The following is a 26,709-nucleotide window of genomic DNA, read 5'->3' as shown; positions in this document are numbered from 1 at the left end:
TGTTTAATTTTTTTTTAATGAGGCCTTTAAAATAAATGCTCTTAGAACAGGTACTTGAGTGGCATTGCTAAACAGTGAATGCATATGTTTAATCATTTAAAACATTTAACTAAAATTCCAGTCTCATTTGAGTTGCCAAGCAAAACAACCCAAATTAACCATATCCAGATGTGTGGTAATCGTTTTGATGAAATCCGAAGAAAAAGGCAAATTGGAAGGCATGCTTTTTTGGGGTGGGGAGCTAAGAAAAGAGCTGCTTCTTCCTGGCGTACTTGCTAATCTTGATTTCAAGCATTTGGCTTTGCTATTTCAGAGGCAGCATGGTAGAATGGAAAAAATACTGCACACTTTAAATTCAGAAAGATCTGGCTTCAAAATCCCACTGGCTGTGTGATCTGGGAAAGTTTCTTATCTCTAAGCTCAGTTTCCCTTTTTGTGAAATGGGACTATTAGAACCTGCAGTGTCCGAAGAGCAAACAAAACTGATGGACGTACCTGTGTTTTGCGATTTCTTAAATGCCATGTGTATCTAGTGTAGCTGCACCTGCTGTAGTCGGCTCAGTACTCTGCTGCAGAGTTCCCTTCTGGATGAGTGGGGTCTGCCTCCGTGCAGATCTGCTCAGCGGACTTTATCCTTACGTTGAGTGGGCCTCTAAGACAGTCCTAGGGCAGCCCTCTCAGTGGTAGAGACTTGGGCTGTTTGTTGTGTGATGACTGATTGCTGTCATTCTTTGCAATTGTGGGCTTTTGCGTGGATTGACCTTCAGGCTCCTTTGTGCAGACTTAAGGAATAAGCCTTAAGATGCCTGCTGCTGCTGTTACACAGACCGCGATAGCCAGCAGGGTCTTGGTCTTTTGCTTCTTTTCTCCATCTTCTTCCATTGGATTTTCTCCAAGATTATGCTTAAAAAAATTGCAAGTAATGCATGTTCTTTGGAGGAAAATTTAAAAATATAAGTAAACAAAAGGGAAAATAGCACTGCCCAGAAATAAGCGTGCCATTTTGATTTCTGTTCCTTCAGATTTGTGTAATATGTTACTTGTCTGTTAATATTGCTTTGAGTTTTGTTTTCCCCCCACTAATATTGTATCATTAACGTGTTTCCATTGCCCAAAAAATACTTGTACTTTGTCATGTTCAGTGACCTGAACATGTATTGCAGCATGTAGTATTTTACTGTCTTTCCCCTCTGGCTCCTGATTGTTGGACCTTTACATTCATCTCCAGGTTTATTGTTGTGGTTCTTCCTTGCCCCCCACCCAAATTTAAACAATGATATTTTTATATAAATAACTTGCAGTTATTTCTTTAGGGTAACTCATAACTCTCTGGCAGTAGAATTGCTTGTTTGGTGGTTTTTATGTAACTGTATCTTTATGATTTCCAATTGATATTTCCTTTTTTTTTTTTTTTTCTGGACAGGCAGAGTTAGCCAGTGAGAGAGAGAGAGAGAAAGGTCTTCCTTCTGTTGGTTCACCCCTCAAATGGCTGCTGCGACCAGCGCGCTGCGCCGATCCAAAGCCAGGAACCAGGTGCTTCCTCCTGGTCTCTCATGCAGGTGCAGGGCCCAAGCACTTGGGCCATCCTCCGCTGTACTCCCAGGCCACAGCAGAGAGCTGGACTGGAAGAGGAGCAACTGGGACAGAATCTGGTGCCCCAACGGGGACTAGAACTCAGTGTGCCGGCGCTGCAGGCGGAGGATTATCCTAGTGAGCTGCGGTGCCGGCCTCCAGTTGATATTTCTGATTTGCCCATTAGCAGCGATCTCTGTTTTTGCTTCTCCAAGTGTGTTAGCTTATCCATTTCATCACACTTTTGTCAACACTATTATTATTTTTAATCTTTGTTAATTTAAAAGGCAAAACATGGTGGTTTTATTTCTACTTCTATTCTTTTGATTACTACTGAACTTGAACAGTGTTTGTAAATGCGTTTAGGCCTCTGCCTTTTGTCTTTTTAAAACTGCTGTGTTCTTGTTTCTGTTGCAGTATTGATGTTATTTGTAAGTTCTTTTTTAGTTGTTAATGTGATGCATGTTGCATGTATTTTTGAGTTTAGGGCTTATAGTTTACATTTTTTACAGGATTTTTTTTTTAAGCCAGTGACCTGCTGTTAGTAAAAACAGATACTTTTAAAAGCGTGGTGGCTGGAGCTGTGGCCCTTGGGCCATGGGTGCTCTGTGGGCAGCCCCCAGTCATCTCAAGGGTCGGTGGGTGTGTCAGACCCTGGCTGGCAGACAGGGAGCAGACTGTGTCTTCTTTCTGGCTGCCACTGGGCGTGGGGCACAGGATTTTAATGAGTACCTGACGGGGACAGCCAGGGATAGACGCTGACCACTGGAGCAGCGGGTGCGGATCAGGGCGTGCAGACCATGGTTTCTGGCCCCACTGCTGCAAGGAGGCTGAGTTGAGTGTCTCCCCCCGTCTCAGACTCTGCATTGTCGAACTGCTGAGTGGACTGGAGTTGGAGTGGTGGAACAGAGTAGGTGGTTGGGTGGGCTTGGGTGGGGAGGAAGGAGGTGCAATGGAAGGCAGGCAATGGCTGGATAACCATCTCAGTGGCTGTGCACAGGTGTCTTTCTAAATGCTGGTCACTGAATGCACCTTGTTTTTCTGTTTGAAGAGCTTTGTTCTGGAAGCAACACTTGGCTACTCTGTAACTGTGGGTGGGCTAGAAAAGGCAGTCTGGCTGAAGGTTGCTAAGGAGCCAGCTACATGGAACTACTGATGAGACAGCTTCCATGAAGGGCAGCTCATTCCAGTGATAGCACAGTGGTTTGAACCAGACTTGGACATCTAATAGGACACGGTTTTGTGGTTTTGAGGTCTTTTTTCTTTTTTGAACATTGGACTTGCTTTGCATTTGAGTTTGTCGTATATTCTGCCTCGTATGGTAAATTAGGCAGTAAGTGTCCTTTTGCGCATTATCGAGGCATTTACTGCTATCACCCTCCTTTAGGGCTGGCTCAGAGTTTCCCTGGCTCCCCTGTTTGTACGTTAATAGTTGTAGTTGAGCACAGCTTAATTCACACGCACACCCTTAGTGTGCCACGTGCTGGAGGTTACTGCGTGTGGGGAATGTGGCCATGAAAGAATGTACAAGTTGCAGAGATGAGAGCTACGTTCTCTAGTGGGGTGTAGTGGTGATCAAAGGAGGCTTCTGGGAAGATGCTGGGGTTAAGGGTAACCAGGAGTTCCATGGACTGTCAAGGGGGTGGAGGGACTACCATGTACCAAGCTGAGATAGGCTTGAAGTGGCATGGGCGCTTAGGAGATGGTTGTCAGTGTGGTGTTGATGGAGTGTCAGGTGTCTATGTATTTGGGAGGGAAGGAGGCAGAGACCTGGTTGTGGAAGGTCAGATCTGTCCTCTCTGAGGTATGTTGAGGCATGTACAACTTTCCTTATGAGAGTGACGTCGGCTCAGCCGAGACAGGAATCATGCTGTTGTACTGTTTAGTTCTGTAATCCTAGACAAGATGTGCTACCATTTTAATGGGCTGCCATGAGGATGACTTCAGCGATGTTAAATAGCTCCTGGTGGGTGTTTAGCACAATGCCTTACTTGCTTCCCTCTGGCTGTCCTCTCCTCCCTCCTGGACTGTGACCAGTCCACCACAGCCCTCACCACAGCCCTTGCCACAGCCATCAGCCTGTGGCTTGGGAAGCAGATCCTATGTGACATCATCTCTTTCTTGTGACACACTGTCATATGAAGCAGGGGTGCTGTACTGGGCCCACTGTCCCATGCCTTTTCTGTATACTTACTCCTTGATGGGAAACCAGACAATGCTGAGGGATCTTTACTTTTGGGATAGAAAATCAGGGGAAAGGATCCTTAAAGAGATTTTTGCCTTGATTTTATGTATGAAGAAGAGTGCTAGGTTAGGTAGTTTGATGCTGAAATAATGGAATACCTCAGGGGATTATTAATGATTTATGGGGAAAATGACATGACATTTGAATGTTTAGTAGGTCACACGGTGGTGACTACCATGTGCACAGCTGTACTGTGATGTTTGATGACTTGTATTAAGTTCGATGTTGGACTAATCAAGTTTAGGAAACTTGAATAAAATAATTTTAATTATTTAATAAATTTATTAAAGAATTTTAATTGTAAGATTAATTTTAATTTCTATATGGTCTCATTGAGTTTACTGTCTTTCTCTCAATGGCCAACGCCTTGTTCCTTGTGTTCCCCATTGCACTGCCTTGAAATTATGTAGGGTTGGCATCTTGTCCTCTCCCACTTTGCACAGCTGCAGGCGTGTTGGAGTCTCGCTGCAGTCTTTCATGTCTCAGACACAGGACCAGCGCCTGGAGACCTGCTGACTCTGGCGGTTGTGCTCCATCTTCTGCCATTTCTGTGTCCTTCTGAAAAGGAGTGCCTTTAAAAGCTGGGAACAGGAGCTAATTTGCAAGGGATTTAGAAATTATTTTAAACATCGAATTCCTTTTTCAAAATATATTTTCAAAAAATAATCTTTTCAAGTTTGTTTTGGGGCTCACTTGTCTTTGATCTCAGAAGAAGCAGAATCAGGCATTTTGGGAAGTTCCTACTTTCCAGAAAAATTTGTGTGTGTGTGTTGGGGGTCCAGGTCTAAGGGGAAACAGACATACAATGTAGCAGGAGCTTTTGTGTTCTCTGTTTATCTGCTCTAGCTCTTAGGAACATTAAAAAAAAAAACAAAGCAAACTCCAAAGCTACCTGGCTCTGGTAATGTGGAGTTGTCCCTGTGCTGGGTAGACCCTTGTTGTAAGTCTGTGGGAATAGCATGTAATTTCTACTTGTAGAAATTTGGTCTGCAGTATTGTTCCTAAGTAAGGAGAACAAGTCTTTGATAAAGGAAAAATAATTGTATTGGGAGGGAAATATTTCTCATTTCTTAAAGTACAAAATGAAATGGAGCAGTAGGATATATGTGTGCCTAGGGAAAATAATAGAGGAAAAATAATTTATTTGCTGTGAAACTACCAAAGAGGGTGGCCCAAGAGAAAAAATGGCGAGTAAGTTTTGAAGAAAAATGCTGTTAAGGGAAGTGTGGCTTTCTTTTTTAGCATCAACTCTACTATTTTCCAGAGTTGTTGGCTCTTAGGCTAACACCTTTCCCTTGTCCTTTTACAAGCCCTTTTACCCTGGCTCTTCGCAGAGGTGTTCTCGGAGCATGCTGGAAAAGGCAGGCCTGCGCTGGGTGCTCTGCAGGAGTACTTGGTGTCTAGAGAGGATTTTGCTTTCGGAGGTCCCTCGTTGCAGTTTCTGGTCTCTTCCTGACAACTGTCCTTTGTGTTCTGTGCCAGCTTGCTCTTTACTGTTGAGTCTGAGGCTGCTGCTCACCTGCGCCTTAGAATAGGAACTCAGGATACTTTCCCCCTCGGTTCCTGGATCTCAGAGGAAAAGTGCGTCTCAGAAAGCGTTGGTGGAATTGGACCCTATTTGCACGTGTTCAAGGATATGTTTACTGTGAAATTCAGAGATTTGTTTTGGTGAATTTGCTTCTGCATATTGCTCATGGTCTCCCAGTGCACAGGTTTTACATCTGCTAAGTTTTGTCTGCTTTACAGAGAGCTTTTAACTTCCCTTTAGATCACCATTTTAGCTTTTTTTTTTTATTGTTATTATTAACAAAAGAAAAATTGTGAGAGGGGAAAATGGGGTTGCCTTTTGCTTCTCAAAGCCTAAATGAATAGTCATTGCTTGTAATGCTGGCCTGCGCTTGGCACTCCCCACTGCTTTAGCTGTGATGTAGCCGGTGCTGGGAAGGTAATGATCCTAAGCCGCAGCAATATTCCGGAACAGGAGTATCTGTCATATTCATCGGGATTACCATGTTCATTGATTTGTGTCTGTAAATCTGCTGTTTCTACCCTTTAAATTTGATCTATAATTGGACCTCCTTAAATGGTTCAGATAAGGTAGTCTGTATTTTCTCAGTGCACTGTTGCTGTCAGCTTCTCCTTTTTCATTATACATTCAGCAGACTTGATAAAATCAGCAGGACACCTCATTTGAAACTGTTTAATCGCTGCCTTTTTCCTTTGCTAAACCATTGAGGTGGTCAAGCGATGTACACAAATCATTTTAAATAGAAAATATGGTTTTCTCTGTGACCCAGCTAAATAGATAGTGTTATGCAAAACAAGTTAAAAAGTAATAAATGCCAAAAAAATCTTCTAATTGGAGTAAAAAATTGTGGCCAACTCTATCCTCTAACCAAAAGTAGAGTATTCTGAAATATTACCAGAGCCCGGTAAAGACAAGATGATGATTTTGTAAACATTCTCCGGTTTCCGAACAAAGCAAGTTCAGATTTTCAAATAGTGCTGAGCTGCCTCCAGCCTGCATTCAAAGGAGCCCATGCTTATTTGTAATGCCTTTGTAATCCTACTTTTGTAGGGATAAATTTGCTGTCTGTTAATATCTATGCACCATAACCTCTCAGCCATTTGCTATTGTGATAATAAATTTTTGTTTCTTTGTCTGTCATTTTGTCTACTCAGCTGTTACTCTTCAAAGTACAAACTAAAAATAATAGCTCCAAATAAATGCCACATAATAAAGTGGTTTACAGTTGTAGCTGGAACAACCTGGTGGCTGCAGTTCGCAGTCCTATTACCATTGCTGGTGCGGTAGTTTCTTCCCTGTCAAGGTGACTCTAGCAGGGCCAGCTCATTAAAACAATGTATTCTTTCTAACTGGCTTGGTATTTAGCACTATCCCCAGCAGCCCGCCAAGGCACAATGTAGATGGAGCACGGGGCTCGCAGCACAGGATATAGGAAATTATGTGGCCTTCACTTTTTGAAAAAACATTAGTTCTCCACAATCTCATTTTCATGCTTCAGCATTTTACTGTGAATAATTTACAGTTACTCTAGTCAGTAGCAGACATAAGGCCAGTTGCAGTCTTACCCGAGGTCGTGGTAAGTGTGACTTCAGGCTTTTGAAGTAGTTTTTTTTTTTAACCTGGTTTGTGTGGCCCTTTAGGGCCAATACTTATACTTGAATGTGACATTGGGCATGTCTTTTCAGTTTTTGGTACCCCAAGGTAAACTTGAGATGGAGAAGCTTGGAGTTGGTAAAATACACTGAGTGTTCCTTTTTCTTACAGGTTCTGGCTCCTTGGCAGCTATGGCTGTGTTTGAAGATAAGTTTAGGCCAGATATGGAGGTACGTAAAATCCCTGTAGTGTCTCTTTCAGCTCTTTTTCCAGTTGTGCGTCCAACATTGACAAATTGATTGTTGATTGCTCTGAAGCTGGTGCAGCCTCGTTGGGTGCCGGAATGTTCTTTGGCAGACAGTGTGTTTGCTGAGGAGACTGCTTCTTGGGATAGCTCCCTTTTCAGTGGGCGTCCGGTGCCCTCCCTAGGGCTTGGGGAGCCAGCTGCTCTTCAGCTTCTTGCTCTGGGCTCTGCACTGTCTAGGAGCCCTGCCAGCTGTCAGTGCTGCTGCAGTGTGGAATGTTTTCTTGGGCACTCTGCTTTCTGTGTCACTGTACCTCACAGTGACGGGTTTTTCTGTTCTCTATGAATAGAGAAACTGTGTACGTCTTTGCTATGTCATACAGACCTGACCTGGAAATAGGGACAGTTTTTAAAATCCCCATCGATGATTCTGCATCTGGGGGAAGGTAGGGACAAGAGCATGCGTGTGGTAAAATCCTCTCTGTGTAAAGGATTCTGGTGTCTCCTATACGTCTGTAAGAAAGCTTGTCCTGATAGGTGGTGGAAGAGATGGTGTCCTCTGGATAGCTGGACCCACATTAAGCAGCCCCCTGCCCCTGCCAACATATCCAGGAATGAATCCACAGATGTCCTTTTGCCACTTTCAAAGGTGTCTTCAGAACGCCAGGATACTCATGGCACCATTAATTCCTCACTGTGCTTCATCCACACTGCTGGCCAGTAGGTAGACAGCTGAGGCCTGAGTAGCCTTCATCATTTGCTGTTGTATTTTTTTGCGGAGTATGTTAGTTTCTTTTCAACAGTTAGTAGGCGGTTGATGATGAGAGGGTTACCCTGTTCTTAGTATATGGGTTTCTGCCATTTCTCCCTTTGCAGTATTCTTTTATTGAGGTACCACCATAGGACATCTTTGGGATTACTTTTTGGCAATGCTTTATATATAATCATGTTTGAAGAAGATGGTATATGAAAAATATTTTGTTCTTCTCCCTTTTCATTGTTCTTGGAGCACCAAGTATTGCTGGAAGAAGCTCTTTCTGTCTCTTAGATTCGGGCCAAGGGCATGAAAGCCACAGAACTCGGGGTGTGGATACTGATCTACTAGCACTGACTTTTCTGCCAGAAGCTGCTATGCCTTTTGAAAGTGAGGAGGACACAAATAAATAGTTTGACTGGACTAGATTTCTCCCTTTCTTGGACATCTTCATGAATTAAAACTACAGGATTTAGGTAACTGATTTATACTAAAAGTGATAGTGTTGGGAATGGATGTGTAGCCTGTCAGGTCAGACACCACTGTCCCACATTGGAGTGCCTGGGTTTGATCCTCAGCTCCACTTCACTTCTGACCTCGGCTTCCTACCACTGCAGATCCTAGGAAGCAAGGTAATGGCTCAAATGATTGAGTTCCTGTCACCACATAGGAGACATGGATTATATTCTCATTTATTTGCGTTCCTGTCTCTGGCCTTGGCCCAGCCCTAGCCATTGTGGACATTTGGGGAGTGAACCAGGAGATACAAGATTTCTCTCTCTCTCTCCAGTAAATAAAAATTTAAAGAACAAAAATAGGATAGTCTCTTATTCTAATGAAGAATAGTAAACAGGTCCAAGTATAAAACTGTAAATGAGGTTAAGATTCTGTTCTCATTTCTCAGTGTGACAATTTATTCCCATATCAGCATTATGTTCTGTTTGGGATTCTTACATGCATAGAGAAAAAACAAGATACAGTAAGTTACTTAAAATGAAAAGGGGAAAGAAAGTTCCCTGGGCTTCTGACTAAAGAAGGGGAACTCCTCGGGCTCTGCAGACCAAGGGAACTGAAGAGGCGCAGGGAGAAGGAGCCACCTGAGCCCTGCTGAGACCCTCGCCTCTGAAGTGTCAAGCCCACCCTAAACCACATTCATCTTCTCAAGTGTTCTTGAAAGCTTTGTTTCCAGGTGTTTGGGACCTCCATATGATAAAGAAAAATGAGAATTGAAGAAAAAGTTGAAAGTCTGAGGTGTATTAATAGTGTCTTCACACTCTGCTAAAAGTAATTTTATGTAAACAAGAGTTTGGGTTTGAGATGATTCAAAAGCCTTGGAGTTTGTGTTGAAGTGATTTTTTTGGGGGGGGGGGGCAGGTAGAGTTAGAGAGAGAGAGACAGAGAAAAGGTTTTCCTTCTGTTGTTTCACCCCCTAAATGGCCGCTACGGCTGGCTCACTGTGCCGATCCGAAGCCAGGAGCCAGGTGCTTTCTCCTGGTCTCCCATGCGGGTGCAGGGCCCAAGCACTTGGGCCATCCTCCACTGCACTCCCAGGCCACAGCAGAGAGCTGGACTGGAAGAGGAACAACCGGGACAGAACTGGTGCCCCAACTGGGACTAGCACCCAGGGTGCCGGTGCTGCGGGGGGAGGATTAGCCTAGTGAGCTGCAGCACCGACCTTGAAGTGATTTTTGAGAAGCATTCCTTCAATAAAACTTCTGATATTATCACTCTGAAGAATGTTTCTTAGATTAATCATGTCTATACCTCAGAGCACGTAGTTTTCTGCATTAGCTGTGAAACAGATACAATAGAATTCCTATTTCTGATTGGTTATTCAAGTTGAAAGTTCCAGGCAACTGGTGAAAACAGGTAAACATTGACTTACTGAAACTGGATGCACATTGACAGAGAAAATCAATATTAAGGTGAAGGTAGTACTTGCTTCTGTAAGTACTGAGTTTAAAAGTAAATGGAGGGGCCGGTGCTGTGGCACAGTAGGTTAATCCTCCACCTATGGTGCTGGCATCCCATATGGTCTCCGGTTCTAGTCCTGGCTGCTCCACTTCGAATCCAGCTCTCTGCTGTGGCCTGAGAGAGCAGTAGAAGATGGCCCAAGTCCTTGGGCCCCTGCACCCACGTGGGAGACTGGGAGAAGCTCCTGGCTCTTGGCTTCAGATTGGTGCAGCTCCAGCTGTTGCAGCCATCTGGGGAGTGAACCAACAGAAGGAAGACCTTTCTCTCTCTTTCTCTCTCTCACTGTCTGTAGCTCTACCTCTCAAATAAATAAAATAAAAATCTAAAAAAAACAAAACAAAACAGTATGACAGCTGCCAGTAGAGAATACTTTGAAAATGTTACTAGATCCCCAAAAAACGTCTGCGAAGACTAAACAGGTGACTGTGCTGACCACACTACTTTGGTTGAACATGAATGAAGCCGAGTTGGTGGAAGGCTGAGGCTGCTTTGCAGAGTTGAGTGGACACTGTGTCTTGTGGGGGAGAATTTGCCCAAGGTGTCATTTCTGGCTCTGCATTTGTACAGGACTCATGGAAACAAAGACATTTGGGTTCACGTTTCCAAACTTAATTTTCCTCTTTCTGTTTTTCTGTGGCAAGAAGCCCTTTGTTACTTTACTTTCTTGGCCTAATTAGAGATTGCACGGTGGGGCGAGTGAGTGCTTGTTTCCTTTCAGTACAGGAAAGGTTTCTGTCCTAGCCAGAGGCCAGGAGAGCAGTGCTGCGCGCACAGAAACTGTGCGCTCACAGAGAGTGGCATTGCCACGGGCACTTGCAGATTACTGTGACTAGATTGATTGCCAGACAGTAATTTTTAGGCCCAACTCATGAAACAATCCCTTGGCTTTATTGTTTTTTTGTTTTGTTTTGTTTTGACAGGCAGAGTGGATAGTGAGAGAGAGAGACCGAGAGAGAGGTCTTCCTTTGCCGTTGGGTCACCCTCCAATGGCCGCCGCGGCCAGCGCACCACGCTGATCCGATGGCAGGAGCCAGGTACTTCTCCTGGTCTCCCATGGGGTGCAGGGCCCAAGCACTTGGGCCATCCTCCGCTGCCTTCCCGGGCCAAAGCAGAGAGCTGGCCTGGAAGAGGGGCAACCAGGACAGAATCCGGCGCCCTGACCGGGACTAGAACCCGGTGTGCCAGTGCCACAAGGCGGAGGATTAGCCTATTGAGCCATGGCGGCGCTGGCCGGCTTTATTATTAAAGTAGAGATTTACAGGGCCCAGTATTGTGGTGCGGTCAGTTGAGCCCCTGCTTGAGATGCCAACTCGATTCCTGGCTGCTCCCTCTCCTGTCTAGCTCCCTGCTATTGCACCTCGGAAGGCAGCAGAGTGCTTGGGGCCTGCCACCCACGTGGGAGACCCAGATGACATTTCAGGTTCCTGGCTTTGGCCTGGCCCAGCTCTGGCCATTGCAGTCATTTGGGAAGTGAACCAGCAGATGGAACAGGTATGTTTGTCTTTCTCTTCCCTCTCTGTGTAGCTCTCTCTGTCACACTTTCAAGTAAGTAAATCTTAAAAAAGACACAAAGCTCTATAAACCTGTGCTTCGTATAATGTAGAGCTACGCTATAGTATTATGAAATGGAAGTCCTTTCCTGCTTAGAAATCTTTAATACTCTCTCCTTTCTCATTGCCTCATTGCCCTGTCCCATGGAGTAGCTACCAGCTACTGTATATGGCTATCAAGTGCTTGAGTGTGGCCAGTCAGCTGAGAGGAGCTGTGAGTAGAAAACATGTGTCAGATTTCAGTTTTATTACAGAATTTTAAAAGAATATTTCATTAGTAATCTTCGTATAGATTACCTGTTAAAATGGTACTGGTTTTAGTATTGGTTAAGTATTAATAAAATGTACTCATTTGGACTTTAAAATGTAGCTACTAGAAAACTTCCTGGACAGGGCTAATCTAACATTTTGTCTTGAGCATGTCTTTACACACCATTATTATATTTTAGGTTTCTGCCATATCCAGATTTCACCTGCACTATTATTTTTCCTGAAAGCTTTCCTTGACTCTTTGTGTGTGTGTGTGTGAATCGAGGTGTAACATGCACATAATAAAATAATACACAGATCTTAAACATAAAATTCCATGGGTTTTGGCATTAGTAATTACCCAGGTAACTCATGCAGAGCATTTCTTTCCCTTCCAAGTGCCCCTTTCATCATCTTAATTTAGGTTTTAAAATACAGCTTGTTGAGGTAGGTGTTCGATCTAGTGATTAAGACCCATGCCCCGTATCGGAGTGCCTGGGCTACTCTGGCTCCAGTTTCCTGCTAGTTAATACAGAACCTAGGAAGCAAAGGTGGTGGCTCAAACAACTGGGTTCCTGCTACCCCTGTGGGAGACCTGGATTGAGTTCCGTCTGCTGGCTTTGGCCTCTGTCCATTCTCGGCCATTGGGGGCATTCAGGAAATGAACTGGTCTCTGGGGGCTCCCTTTCTCTTGTCTCTCTATCTCCTGCAAGAAAAAAAATTACTTTGTATCTGTGAAATCCTGAATGTGGTATACTGTTTATATTTTTCTCCAAGACACATAAAATTGGGCACCTCCTATTAAGACAAATAAAAACGTGTTCATGTATGCACCCAGGGATGAATGTGGAACTTGTGGGAACCGAGGTCAGCTGCAGCTTTGTGTGTGTGTGTTGTTCTATGAGCATAGTGAGTGCTTCATTGCTGCTTTCTCCTCCCACCGCTGGTTTCTGCCACTGGGGTTCTCAGTGACTTCCACTTCTGTTTATTTTCTGTGCTCCATTGTACATAGCTGTCCTGTTGTTTGGTAGCTGTTTTTAGGAGGACATCTCCCCCACTTTGCCACTGAGAGTGGGAGCTCCCTGAAGGCAGAGGCCTTGAAATCATCTCTGGGCCGGCGCCGCGGCTCACTAGGCTAATCCTCCGCCTTGCGGCGCCGGCACACCAGGTTCTAGTCCTGGTCGGGCGCCGGATTCTGTCCCGGTTGCCCCTCTTCCAGGCCAGCTCTCTGCTGTGGCCCGGGAGTGCAGTGGAGGATGGCACCCCATGGGAGACCAGGAGAAGCACCTGGCTCCTGCCATCGGATCAGCGTGGTGCACCGGCCACAGCGCGCCAGCCGCGGCGGCCATTGGAAGGTGAACCAACGGCAAAAGGAAGACCTTTCTCTGTCTCTCTCACTATCCACTCTGCCTGTCCAAAAAAAGAAAAAAAAAATCATCTCTGGAGGCCAGTGATGGCACAGCGGGTTAAAGCCTTGGCCTGCAGTGGCGGCATTTCATATGGATGCAGGTTCAAGTCCTGGCTGCTCTACTTCCGACCCAGCTCCCTGCTAATGGGCCTTGGAAAGCAGTGGAGGGTGGCCCACGTCCTTGGGCCCCTGCATCCACATGGGAGACACGGGAGAAGCTCCTGGCTTTGGATTGGCTCAGCTCCAGCTATTTGGGCCATTTGAGGAGTGAACCAACGGATAAAAGACTCTTTCTCTCTCTTCCTCTCTCTCTCTCTCTCTCTCTCTCTCTCTAACTCTTTCAAATAAAATAAAAATCTTAAAAAAACACCAAATTGGTAGGTGAAAAAGAAACTATCTCTAAAAATAAAAAAATCACCTCTGTTCTTCAGTGCCTGATGTGCAGGATGTGTTTGTGGAGTTGAGATGGGATAACCCTGAGCTGAAGCAAAATCTAAGTCATCAGAGGCTTCCTGGGGAACGGAGGAGTCCTTCCTCTTTCTCCCTTTTGGAGAGAGCTAGGAAGATAACTGACTAGTACACTTCTCAAACAGTGTGCAGTACTGAACAGAGTCAAGCCAAACACCCTGTTAAGTACACAAGCAAGAGGAAGATGGGCAAAGACCAAATGCTTAAAAAAAAAAAAAAAAGATTTATTTATTTAATTGAAAGAGTTACACACAGAGAGGAGAGCAGAGAGAGAGAGAGAGGTCTTCCACCTACTGGCTCACTCCCCATTTGGCTGCAATGGCCGGAGCTGCGCCAATCCGAAGCCAGGAGCTTCTTCTGGGTCTCCCACATGGGTGCAGGCATCCAAGGACTTGTGCCATCTTCCACTGCTTTCCCAGGCCAGAACAGAGAGCCGGATCGGAAGTGGAGCAGCCTGGACTCAAGCTGCGCCCATATGGGATGCCGGCATTACATGCGGCAGTTTTATCCGCTATAACACAGCGCTGGCCTCAGGTCAAATGCTTGTTGGGAGATTATAGGTCCAAAAAGCAGACCAGTCAAAGCTAGCCGGGATTCTGCCGTTTCAAGTTATCTGAGCCAGTGATTGCCTAAAGTTATAACGGTTGGTTCAAGTTTCAGAGAAACTGCCTACTACGCATGTGAGTTTAAGGCAGATAAAAAGGCACCCAGTTGTAGCCTAAACACTGGCTTGAGTGGTCTTTTAATTCTTATTTTCTGATTTTTCCCCTTGGGCTTACCTGGGAGTTATTCTAGGCAGAGACTGTGGCTTACTCATTTCTCTTTCCATTACCTGGCTTGGTAATGGTGCATAGTAGGCATTCTCCCAGGACTTGCCGAGTGGGTGCATTAAAAAGGAGTTAGAAGCAACTTTACTTAGTAGCTCCCAGGCTAATCTATCTTTGAAATAATTTGACTGCTTCACCTTTAGAGTTTATAGTATTAAACTGTGATAGAAGTGAAGGCATAGAAATTTGTATTTATGGGTAATAAATCTCAAGTTTTATTTATATTTCCTCTCTTTTTAAAAATTTATTTATAATTATTTATTTATTTATTTGAAAGGCAGAGTTAGCGAGAGAGAGAGGTCTTCCATCTGCTCGTTCAGTCTCCCAAATGGCTACAACGGCCAGAGCTGAGCCACTCCGAAACCGGGAGCCAGGAGCTTCTTTTGGGTTTCCCAAGTTCGTGCAGGGGCCCAAAGACTTGGGCCATCCTCTGCTGCTTTCCCAGCGCATTAGCAGGGTGCTGGATTGGAATGTGGAGCAGCTGGGACTCAAACTAGCCCCCATATGGGATGCCATTGCCGCAGGCGGTAGCTTCACCTGCTATGCCCTAGCGCCGTCCCAGGTTTTATTTTCTCAGCAGAGGTTTTTATTGAGACATTGTGCCAATGTATTTACAAAACAGTGGATTTTGAAATTTGTGAGTTGACCTAATGACACGGGGTCAGTTACGAGTTTTTGGTGTGATGATGGGGTTCACAGGGCCATTTCCTCCGAACTTGCTCCTCTGTTGTAGAGTTTATTTCCCAAAGGCTCACTGAGTGGGGAAAGTAGTGATAACCATGCTGAGGCCTTTTCAATTCATCTTCCAGTTAAGCATAAAGGGTTTGACTGTAGAATCTAGAAAAGGGTGTTACTTTGGTGGGGGCTTGTATTTTGAAAATTGCTGAAAGAAAGTACAAATTTTATTTTAGGGTAGAGAGGACATTAAGAAAATTAATCAGGTAACTTAATTTAGTTTTTCTATTCTGTTTCTTTGTAAGAAAGGAAGTGCATGTTTGGCTCAGTGAGAAATTTAACTCTTAAAGATTACAATTCATTAAAATGGGTAGAAGATTAATATTTAGTCTGTCAAGATCAATACTGTCCCCTCTTTGCACTAATTGTCAGAATACCGCGCGAGGGCCGCTGAAGGGTAGTGGTGTGCGGCAGGACCCTCACATCACAGAGAGATGATTCAAAGGCAAACTGTCCTGCACCCTCTGGTATCGACTTGCAAATTAGCATCTGGAATCTAATTAAACAAGCTTAATGAAAGTAGCAGCTGAATGCTGCTGGAAAAGACAATCAGCTTTTTTCCCCTTCTCTGATAGATACTCTGCACCATTGAAGTTGGTCACCAAACACGTCGTGTGAGCACAGTTAAAAAAATTAGCATTTATTTGAAGAATAGAAACTGTTTTTCATTCTGTTATGCATTTGGCATGCTCTGGCGTCCCATGAGAGCCATGCCACAGCAGAGAGTGCACAATATTTATAAATCCATGACAGGCAATAATAGCAACTTGAAAAATTCTTTTGCTAGAATCTCAAGTTGAGAGCTGCCAAAAGCTGAGAGGATCAGATCTGCAGTGGCAGCTGCTGTGCCCTACAGTTAGAATTCTAGACTTTGAAGATGCTCAGCTTAAAGAAATGAAGACTGCAGGCTTAGCCAATTTTTGCAGGTTTCTAGAGCTCTGGCTCTCTGCCTTTTGAAGATGAGTTGCTGAAGCTCCTACCACTGCCTGAGGCATGCTAACACCGGCAGGATCTTTTTTCCCCTAGCCTTGGTGTGTCTTCAGTTTTAAGTAGCACATGCTTACTCAGTGCCAACCGTGATGGTCCTTTCTCTGGTTGCAATACCGAGGGGTGAGCTCTTACCCTGCACCCTTCAGAGAGAAGCTACGAAGATAGATGGCGACGTATACAAGTGCCACTTCAGCCATCTGATTTATGGAGTCATATTTCATCACCCGGCAAGTGCTAGCCTCTAGAGAAGCCCTTATGGATGGCTAAAGATGTGAGCAGCTATCGCCCTAAAGGCTTGTGGTTACCTCATAGACCTGATGCCAAACACCTAGCTGCCGAGGAAACAGAATTAATCTGTCATTGCAGGCAGCTATAGATCCACTTTAAATAATGAAAGAGTTGAAACCAATATGGTGTTCTGACAGCAAAGCTTGGAAGTAACTGTATTTTTAAGTTCAGTAATGGAAAGAGACTGAAGTTGGAGATTCATTTGTGCTTTGCAGATGGACAGTAGTGTGAGAGAGCTGCATTATTTTGATTAAAAAAAAAAATCTGTTCGGTTTGCACATAGCATAGTCAGATGGAGGGGGCACAGAGTTCGGGAGCTAGGGGGTTGCACTGCGAGTCTGTCTCCGCAGTGCTCACTGCCTCACTCTGGACACCTGGGGGTCCTCCTCTGAGATGGGGACCCACAGAGTGCTGTGAAGGTTAGAGGTGAGCTGGGGGCACCTATAGTGGTTCAGACAGAATCGACTAAAATAGGGCAGCTGCTTGTATTTTTGCAGTTATTCAATAGCAGCATCACATAGCAACGACTAATGTGATTATTTGTGCTGTCATCCCGCCTGGCGACCTGTAGTATAGGACAGACAGACAGGGATCCTTCTTTCCCCTCTCAGCTCACTGTCAGAGATGGGCCTCTCTGTGGTCATGAAGACAGATGATGAAGCCTGCTTCACACCTAACACAGGCAGTGAAAGTGTTTGCGTTTTTACGATGGGGGAGGTGTGGAAATACAGTAGTCAAAATAGTTGGGCCTTAGGTTATACCATCTCTGTTCTTATAGCTTTTTCTGCTGTAGCTCATTCACTTTTCAATGTTCCTGTGAGTTCAGCCTTTTGTGTTATCCGCGTTTTTATAGAGCAGAAAATTGGAAGTATCAGGAGGTCAGTTACTTTCTCTGAGGTCACACACCTGGTCAGTGAAGGATTCAGGATTTGAACCCTGATCAGTCTGACTTCAGACCCAGCCTGCTGCTAAAATCAATCACTGATATTCTGCCTCTTTGCTGGGCCTGGAATTCTCTGCCAACAGAGAGGCGAGGACATCTTAATCCAGGTGAGCAGAGGTGTGGGTTGCTCCGGCTGTTCCTTTTTCCTGATGAGGGCTTGTGACAATGTGTGACAAGTGTCAGAGGAGGTGGGTAAACCTCTGTGGTGAGCTCTGTGATTGGAAGGAACCCATGAACACAAAGGTGCAAGCAAGTCAGAGGTAGACACTGGTAAGTCGGAATGAGTCATTGAGCTGTGGAAGATCCTTATTTCTTCTCTTTGAATTATAAGGGTTTTTGTTTTGTTTTGTTTTGTTTGTTTTTTTTATCTTTTAAATAACCTCCACCTAAATATCTGTGATTGTTGTTTTTTCCCTAGAATTTTCAAATATTCTTATAAGAGAGCTGTTTTCTGTAGCTTGCTGAGGTACAGAGAGCATAGCTTTCTTCAGATTTAGTAATGAGACCAAGAAATCTTTAAATATTGGTGAATAGCATTTGTCCATTTGATGCAAATCATGAATAACTTGAACAAAAATAAAAAAAAATCAGCAAGACTATCGTATTTGAATAATGAGGTGCTCTTTTTTTCCCCAACTGCCAAAACTTTTTAATCTTCGTCAACAATTGTTCTGTCCTCCATCTTATTTAGGTTGCATCTGTGGACTGTGAGCTCAGGAGCCCTGACAAGCGGCATATGAATTCTGTATTCATTAGTGATCTTGATCCAAATGCCTCTGTCCCTGCCACGGGGGCTCAGGTGTGGAAGCTGCTGGCTAATCCCACCAGCTGACATTCAGAGGTTTAATGACTCCATAGGAAGGTGACCACTCGCTGGGAGGTTTGCTGGCGGAACCCACGCAGCAGACAATGGAGATCAAGGAAGACTATCAGTGTTTAGCCCAAGCACCTTCCTGTGCAACTTGAACCCTGTTGGCATCAAACACAGAATTTTAAGTAAATGCAAAATTAAAAAAAAAAATCTGGCCTTGGATAACTATTACAAACAATGATTTTCCTGTCTGCATTGGTGGTGTTTAAGACTATTTTTCTTGTGGTACTTTAATGATGTCAGCTTAATGAGCTGAACTCGACTGTCTTTTGCAGATCTTCGATTTTAAGGTTATGTTTGTCTGGTGGTTGCATCTGTTTAGGTATCGTGTAGATATGGGGGAAAACGTGTGATGAGAAACCAAATTCTCTCTTACCAAGTGCTTTTAAGGATTTATGCTAGTATTTTTGTTTATTGTGATCTCTGGCTTTTAAACATTTACTGTTAGAACATGAGTTTATTGATTGACTGTGACATTTTACTAGATGTTTTGTCTTTTTTTTAGCTCCTCCATTCTAAAACTGTTGGATGCCTTATTGTTACTATTATTTAATAACTGCTTCACTAATATATAATTCATTTAAGTGTACAATTCTGTGGATTTAGTGTATTCACAGGGTTATACAGCTGTCAGCGTGATTCTAGGACATTTTCATCACCTTCCAAAGAAATCCCCCATACCTGTTAGCAGTTACTCCCTATTTCCCCCAGCTACAACTCATTTCTGTCTGTCTAAACTTAACTATTCTGTATTCTGAGCATTTCATGTGAATGTAATCATACAATTTGTAGTCTGGTGACTGGCTGGCTGCTTTTCCTTATTGGTCTGTTTTCATAGTATTTTTATCCAGGTCATAGCAAGTGTCAGTACTTCACTCCCTTTGTGTGGCTGAATAGTATTCCATTCTAAGGACATACCACATTTTCTTCATCATTATTGATAAACATTTGGCCTGTTTTCATGTTAGGGCTGTATTCATAACATTGACAGGAACATCATAGACATGTTTTTGTGTGGACCCATGCTGTGATTTCTCTTGGACATGTACCAAAGAGCAGGGTTGCTGGGTTGTTTGGTAGCTTTTGCCACTAAGTGTTTGAAGGTTCCAGTTTCTGCACATCATCACCAACACTTACCATCCATCTTTTTTTTTTTTTTTTTTTTTTTTTGATATTGCGTTGTGGTTTAGGTGGATTCTATTGGTTAAGTACTTGTACTACTATGGAAATGTTTAGCTGGAACAGTTTTAATGTTTAACACACCTCTGTCTTGGATTTGGGATGTAATTGGGTTGATTGCACATTTCTTTTTACATACTGAAAAATCCCAATTTTAGAGGCTGTTCCTGAGCCTGTTTCTGTCATTGTTTTTGGTGGTAATTCCTGTTGATTGGCTTTCCTTAAGACAGAAAGTGTTAGACATAGTAAGTTGAGGCTCTGTTGTTGGATCAAAATATGTATTAATTTTCCTCATTAATTTTCTCTGTGGTTTTGTTTATTGTAAAACAATAGTTTTTTTATTAATTTATCTTGATTGACTTTTTTTTTTTTTTAAAGATCTATTTATTTACTTGAAAGTCAGTGTTACACAGAGAGAGAAGGAGAAGCAGAGAGAGAGAGAGAGAGGTCTTCCATTTGCTGGTTTACTCCCCAGTTGGCTGCAATGGCCAGACCTGCACGGATCCAAAGCCAGGAGCCAGGAGCTTCTTCCAGATCCCCTGTGCGGGTGCAGGGGCCCAAGGACTTGGGCCATCTGCCACTGCTTTCCCAGGCCATAGCAGAGAGCTGGATCGAAAGTGCAACAGCCAGGACTCGAACCAGCGCCCATTTTGGGTGTGGGCACTGCAGGCGGCTGCTTTACCCGCTACGCCACAGTGCTGGCCCCAACAATAGGTTTTAAAGATGTCAGGCCCCTCATCCCTGGGAACCTGTATAGAGTTATTCCAGTAGTGGTAACCAGTCAGTTTGAGAGATGAGCAGATATTGAAGTTGGCGTTTATGGTTTAGTGGGTGATTTGGAGAATTACCCATTAAACCTGTAGAATAGACAATAATCAGAAATACTGTTGATGGTTAAAGCATCACACCAGCATCATTTTGAACTACCCCCTCCCCCTTTTAAAATGTGAGTTGGAGCCCACTGGTAGCCTTGTTGGAAAAACAAAGAGGCGCCTTGAATTAGGGTTGCTGCTGTAGGTTTTCTTGCTCACCGTTACATTTTGTGAAATCTTACAGAGCATGGTTTTCTTTGCTCTTACACCTGATGATTCAAGAGCAATAGTTTCAGAGTAAGTACAGCTTAGTCTTTCTTGACTTGGAAACAGTCACTCAGATGTCCCTCTGGCCACGTCCATTCATTCCTGATCACTAGAGCCCGTGGCAGTGACTGGTTATCATTTTCACCCTTGCTATTGGTGAAGTTAAACGTGGAGTATTTCAGGGAAGGGGTGAAGTCTGCCTTCTTACTCGGGAAATAAAAAGGGATTTGATGGAAGGAGTTGGAGAAGGAAAAGTGTAGTTTTCCAAAATCCCCACTAGCAGGGGATGGGTTCCTCTTGGGGCTTGACCTCTGGAATTCAAGAATCACTGACCCATTGTCAATTTTGAAGGTCTCTATTTCCAGTTCTTTGACAAATAATGAAAAGACAGCTGCCAGTGGTATACTAGCATACTTATTGACTTTGTTCATTTTTCTACCAAAAATGTTTCTGTGCTGAAATTTTTTCCTGTATTCCACACTGCTACCTGCACACTCAATTCCATGTTCTTAACAGTATGTAATCGGTCATTGTGTGCGTGAAATAAGCCATTCTGTATGGTGCTGGAAATTCCTTACACAGCTATTGGCAACTTAGATTGAGAAGGAGGCATTATCTAACTCTGGTAGATGATGCATTTCTTTGGAGCAGCTGTTCCATTTGAACTATTTGTGCTTTACATATTTCCTATAGCTGTGAAATGTAGGGGAAAATATACCATACAGGAGAAATATTTTATCAAGTATATTGCTTGCTGCATCTGTGGAAAAAATCCAGCAGGTGAAATGTAACTTCTCTGTGACCCCAGAGGCTGTTTAATCAGAGAAGCAAAACTAGATTCAAGGATAGTATTCAGTTAGAATAAATGTTTGGTGACTTCCAGCTGTATAGATGAAATTAAAAGGAAGATATTATTGGTAATAAAATATTCTGCCACATGAAATCAAAGAGAAAATGGGTTTCCTTGCCCCCCCTTTTTTTTCCAAACTGAATTATCTTCACTAACTTGAATCTTAATTACATAATTTAAGGCACTAAAAATGCTCTGTTCATCCAGTTTGTCTTTTTTCTGTTTCTGAAACCAACTCAAGATTTGGAATATCATAGCTCCTTTGGAAAAGAAATAAAAGAAGCTTTCTGATTCTATTCTGTTCTGGAAATCTATTTGTAAAAATTTTGAATCATAACCAGTTCCCATACAGTGGCTTTTTTGTGGGAAAACAAACCCCTGTGAATTTTGCTTTTGGAGGGGGGCTGTCTTACAAATCCAAGAGGTCACCGTGACTTGAGGCTTACAAGCCCTTGAACAATGGATTTGCACGTTTCTTGTGTACAGGTTTGAGAAATACAGGATGTGAAATATAGGATCGAGCGTTACTGGATGGTAGCTTAGAATCTTATAAGTTTTTCCTTGGCAGGTAATTTGGCATAAATTGTTAATGTAAATCTGGGTTAGTGGTGAAGACGTTATTTTAGTAAAAAAGATAAACTGCTGATTAATTCAGCATAGAACTCAATTACAAATTGAAAGTGTCTCTGCGGGACTCCTGGGCCCTAAAGACAGCAGATGTTGAATTGAGACTCTAGCATATTTCACAGTGGTATGAAATATTAACATGGTTTATTATACTTGTGTGGTGTGCAGTCTCCGAAAGGGGGAGTGACGGCGTGCGGGTGTGCAAAGCCGCCCAGCATTACATGTTTTCTAATACACGCTGAAGCGTGATTAAGGATTTTAGGAAAGTTTGTTTTGTTTCTTTCTGTTTCTTTCTGTTTTTCTTTCTTTTTTTTTTTTTTTTTGAAATAGACTTTGTGGAAAAATTAAGTTTAAAATAAATTTAGGACTAAATATTTAAATGTAGTGCCTGTGTAGGTTTATATTATACATGTAAATTAAACATAAAATAAAAAAGAGTAAACTTATAAATTCAGGGCATTTAAATGTTAAATAGGACAGCTACCCATGAGAGCAGGAGGACTTGAGGTCATCAACTGTGTTTCACTGCATTATCAGCCTTTGTGGGCGGGAGTGTTCAGAATCCTGCTGTATAGCTTCTGCCTCCTGATCTAAAGCATATGGTGATTTTAAAACGCCCCTATATTTGCACAGGCAGGGAGTTTTGTTTCTAGCCAAAAAATGGGGGGTCACTTCACAGTTTTCCTCTATCTGTATCAACTTATGGGGGAAAAGTCAGCAAATTGTATATATCGGAAGATTTGAATAAACGGAACTGCCAATATTCTAAAGGCATTGGCAATTCTTAAGTAAAGAAGGATGAGAGTGAGTCGGCTTAGATGAGATATTCCAAAGCCATTATTCCTATTATGACAGTATTTTATTTTATTTTTTTGCATGACAGCCTGCATCAAGTGTAGATTTTGCTAGCCCAAGTAGAAGCAGTTCCAGAGGGGCCGGTGTTGTGGCGTAGTGGGTTAGGCTGCTGCTTACAGCACCGGCATCCTATATGGGCGCCAATTTGAGTCCCACCTCCTCCCAGTGGAAGATGGCTGAAGTCCTTGGGAGCCTACACCCATTTGGGAGACCCGAAAGAAGCTCTTGGCTTTGGCCTGGCCTAGCCCCAGCCATTACAGCCATTTGGGCAGTGAAACAGCATATGGAAGACCTACACCCCACCTCCCCATCTCTGCCTTTCAAATAAATCAATCTTTACCAGAAAAAAAAAAAAAAAGGAAACAGTTCCCGAGTTAGCCAAATGTTTATGCTGCAAACAGCCATACCCTGGATACCTTCTGTTCTGAAAGCTTCTTTGAAAAAGGTGTTCTTTCTTTAAAAAAAAAAAAAAAAAAAAAATCAGCAGTGGACAAGGGGTGCTGTTGGAGTCGCCGTCATGACCCTCATAAGCTGTTGATGGGTGGTGGTCCTTCAGAGGATGGGCTTGTGTTCCATTGGCCCAAGTTTAATTGAACATGCTCTGTGCCCGGTGGTGAGACAAGAGCCCTTTCTTAGTGACAGGCCCACAAACAGCTGCAAGCATGGCATGAAAGGTGCGATCCAGCCAAAGAGGCCAGTGGAGCTGGCACGAGAGAGGGACTGATGGGCTGTGTCTGGGGTCTTGAAGATGGCCTCCAAGGGCCGGCGACTCCTCACTTCTTGTCTGGGATTTGAAGCAGGTGGGAGAGAGAGACGAAGAGCAGCTCATACTGAGGCACATGGGCTCTGGGTCTGACTTAAGTTTTGTAATTCCCAAAGTTTGGACAGCCGAGCGTATTTGGAAACAGGAAAACAAAACTCCAGACAGTGCCTCACGTTGCCTGGGTGGTCATTTCTCCAGTCAGAGTGGCCTTTTAATTAGCACCCGCTCTTCAGCATGAGGGCTGGCCAGAGCCTGGCATCCTGTCCCTGCGTGTGACTGTCTCGTTCAGAAAACTGCCACGTTCCATTAGAGGTGGTGCAGCTCGGCAGTGGGTGCGGGCGCCGTGTAGACTTTCAAATGTCCTTTGAGATTCGCGTTGCAGTGTAATTGGGAGGTGCTGGTACTTAACTGTGTTGTGCATGGCGGAATGTGAGATTACCTGCTGTAATGAGACCCCAGCAGCATACCTCAGGAAGGTAGTTAAAGTTTTAACCTTCCCAGATACTGTTACTTTTGGCTTTTTGTGAGGTAATTTATACCTCACTCCCCTAATCTGGAAATTGTGCATAAACAAACAAAAAAAATGATATGAGTTGTGCTAAAAAGCTGTTTTAAAATTCCACCTGGTGGTGCAGATTTTTGGAAGTATTTGCAGTGAACATTGCATCCTGGAATGTAGTCACGTCCTAGTAGTTAGTTGTCGCCTTGTCATGACGTCGGAGCGCTCACATGCCAGCAGTTTTGCTGACATTAGAACTGCAGTGGAACCAGCGTTAAAAAGATTCAAGGACCAGTTCATTTTGACTCCTGGGCAGAAATGATGGCTTTTAACTCAGGTGAACAGGACTGGGGGCTGGATCACAAGCTTCGTGGGGGCCTGGGTTTGATGATGGCTTTTTGCCACTTGTCACCCTTTTTGCATCAGTTCATAAAACAAATTCACTCCTAGGTTGGGCCGTAGTAGGTCGTCCTTCAGGGCAGTGTTAGGGGCTGTGTTTGTAACACAGGAATCAGTCTTAGCAGAAATTTCCTCTTGACCTCTAAAGAAAATTAAAGTGTGCATGTGCTCCTTGGCTTTAGCTAAGATTTCTGATCAACAAATGACCTGATGGCAAAATAAAGTAGTGTCTTCTTATTGATATCCTGGATAGTCAGGAAACAGTTTGACTCACTCTGTTGAGAAATTTTAAACGTGTATGTTAGGGAGAAATAAACATGGGACTGCGGTGCCTATGGAGTCAGCCTTACAAGTTTGTGTCCTGGGTTTGGTGAGCCTAGATCCTGCAGTGGATGCCCATAGGCTGTTCTTCATTTCACCAAATATAGCAGAGTATTGCGAAGGCATGATCAAAGTGATACATTTGCAACTGTGAAGTAACTTTAGGGTGAAGTGCTTAAGAAACCAGAGTGTCAGGGCCCACACTGTGGCTCACTTGGTTAATCCTCCGCCTGCGGCGCCGGCATCCCGTATGGGTGCCGGGTTCTAGTCCTGGTTGCTCCACTTCCAGTCCAGCTCTCTGCTGTGGCCCGGGAAGGCAGTGGAGGATGGCCCAAGTGCTTGGGCCCCTGCACCCACATGGGAGACATGGAGGAAGCTCTTGGCTCCTGGCTTCGGATCAGCACAGCGCCTGCCGAGGCGGCCATTTGGGGGGTTAACCAATGGAAGGAAGATCTTTCTCAGTCTCTCTCTCTCATTGTCTATAACTCTACCTGTCAAATAAATTAAAAAAAAAAAAAATGACTTACCAGTTACTGGTAATTAAGGACTAGACAAATGTTAATATTTTTGGAGACCTAATAGTTTGGAGTTTCTGTTTTGTTGGATGAAAATAAAAAAAAAAAAATCATGGGCTCTGGAGCCAGACAAAACTGTGCTAAGGCTCAGACCTTCAGTTGTTGGCTGTGAGCTTTTGGGTTAGTCATTCCCCTCCTGTGAGTCCTGACTTCCAAAATTTGTAAAATGGGGATAAGGGAAGTACCACCTTCAACGGCTGTTTTGAGAACTAAGTGGAGAAATGTACTTAGCCCCAGCCTGCTTGTGGTACATTGAGGTCCTCCCGCTGCCTGCTGTTTGAATAGGATAGAGGAGCCCCTTCTTCAGACATGGCTGTGAGCTCTGTGTGGACTGTGCCCATGGGAACAAACCCTCAGTGTTGGGGGTTTATCAGCCTTCCGTGTGCAGCCCGTGGAGAGGGGAACAGGGTGGCAGCTGCTGGTGGTGACTGGGCTCTCCCACCCAGTTCCTTTGCTTCCCTGGGCCCTTCCCCCAGTGCCCTCCTTGCCTGGGTGGTCTCCTGTCCTCCATCCCCTCCTGGAGATTCCCTCTACCAGTCAGCCAATCCCTTGTGCTTTGTCACACCCCAGAGGCCAGACCCGTGCCTCTGAGAGTCCCTTAGCACTCAGAAGTGGCTTTTACGAGTTAGTTGTAGCTTAGGGCTCCCTCACCCTACCCCCAGTAACCTCAGTAGACTTTCAGTGGCTCTAACTTTATCTTTTGGTCCCTTTTGAAGGGTGCCAGCGGCAGAAGCTTACCAGTGTCTAGAAAATACAGTTGAGTTAACCATTGTCTTCCTTCCATCTACCAGAAAGGTAGCTGCCCAGAAGTTACAAAGGGCCTCTGTAAAGGCTCTGTCTGCTCTGATGGGTGGGCAGAGCTGGCAGCTGGTACAGGAAGTCAGGGCAGCACCACCCTCTTCCTCATCCTTCCTCCTCTCCCGCTGCCACCTCTCCTCGGGAAGATTCTGATAATTTTTTAAAAAGATTTATTTATTGACTTAAAAACATTTCTTTATTTGAAAGGCAGAGTCACAGAGAGAAAGACAAGCAGACGGTCAGACAGAGACAGACAGATCTTCCATCCGCTGGTTCACTCCTCAGATGACTGTAACAGTTGGGCCTGGGCCAGACTGAAGCCAGGAGCCAGGAGCTTCAGCCAGGTCTGATGTGGCTGGCAGGGTGGCAGGGGCCCAAGGACTTGGGTCATCTTTCTCTGCCTTCCCAGGGGCGCTAGCAGGGAGCTGGATCAGAAGTGGAGCAGCCAGGACTCAACTACCACCCATTTCAGATGCTGGCGCTGCAGGCAGCCATTTTACCCACTACACCACGACGCTGGCCCTG

The 26,709-nt window shown here is 44.2% G+C and overlaps 1 protein-coding gene across 2 annotated transcripts in view; it reads left to right on the top strand.

Moving 5' to 3' along the window:
* PSMB7 (proteasome 20S subunit beta 7) overlaps positions 1-26,709 on the top strand; it is a 67,986-nt gene that overhangs the window by 29,132 nt on the left and 12,145 nt on the right. The window contains exons 6-7 of one of the 2 annotated variants that reach the window (XM_089302449.1): positions 7,110-7,168; positions 11,252-11,401. In XM_089302449.1, coding sequence (XP_089158575.1) covers positions 7,110-7,168; positions 11,252-11,401 — 209 coding nt within the window. The remainder of the gene's footprint in view (positions 1-7,109; positions 7,169-11,251; positions 11,402-26,709) is intronic. The other variant, XM_051840570.3, reaches the window with a different exon arrangement.

Source organism: Oryctolagus cuniculus, chromosome 1 (genome assembly GCF_051225735.1).
Source record: "Oryctolagus cuniculus isolate XC-2025 breed Fujian yellow rabbit chromosome 1, ASM5122573v1, whole genome shotgun sequence".
Taxonomy (NCBI): domain Eukaryota; kingdom Metazoa; phylum Chordata; class Mammalia; order Lagomorpha; family Leporidae; genus Oryctolagus; species Oryctolagus cuniculus.
The sequence above is the reverse complement of the archived record's forward strand: the minus strand, read 5'-3'. Positions and strand labels throughout refer to the sequence as shown.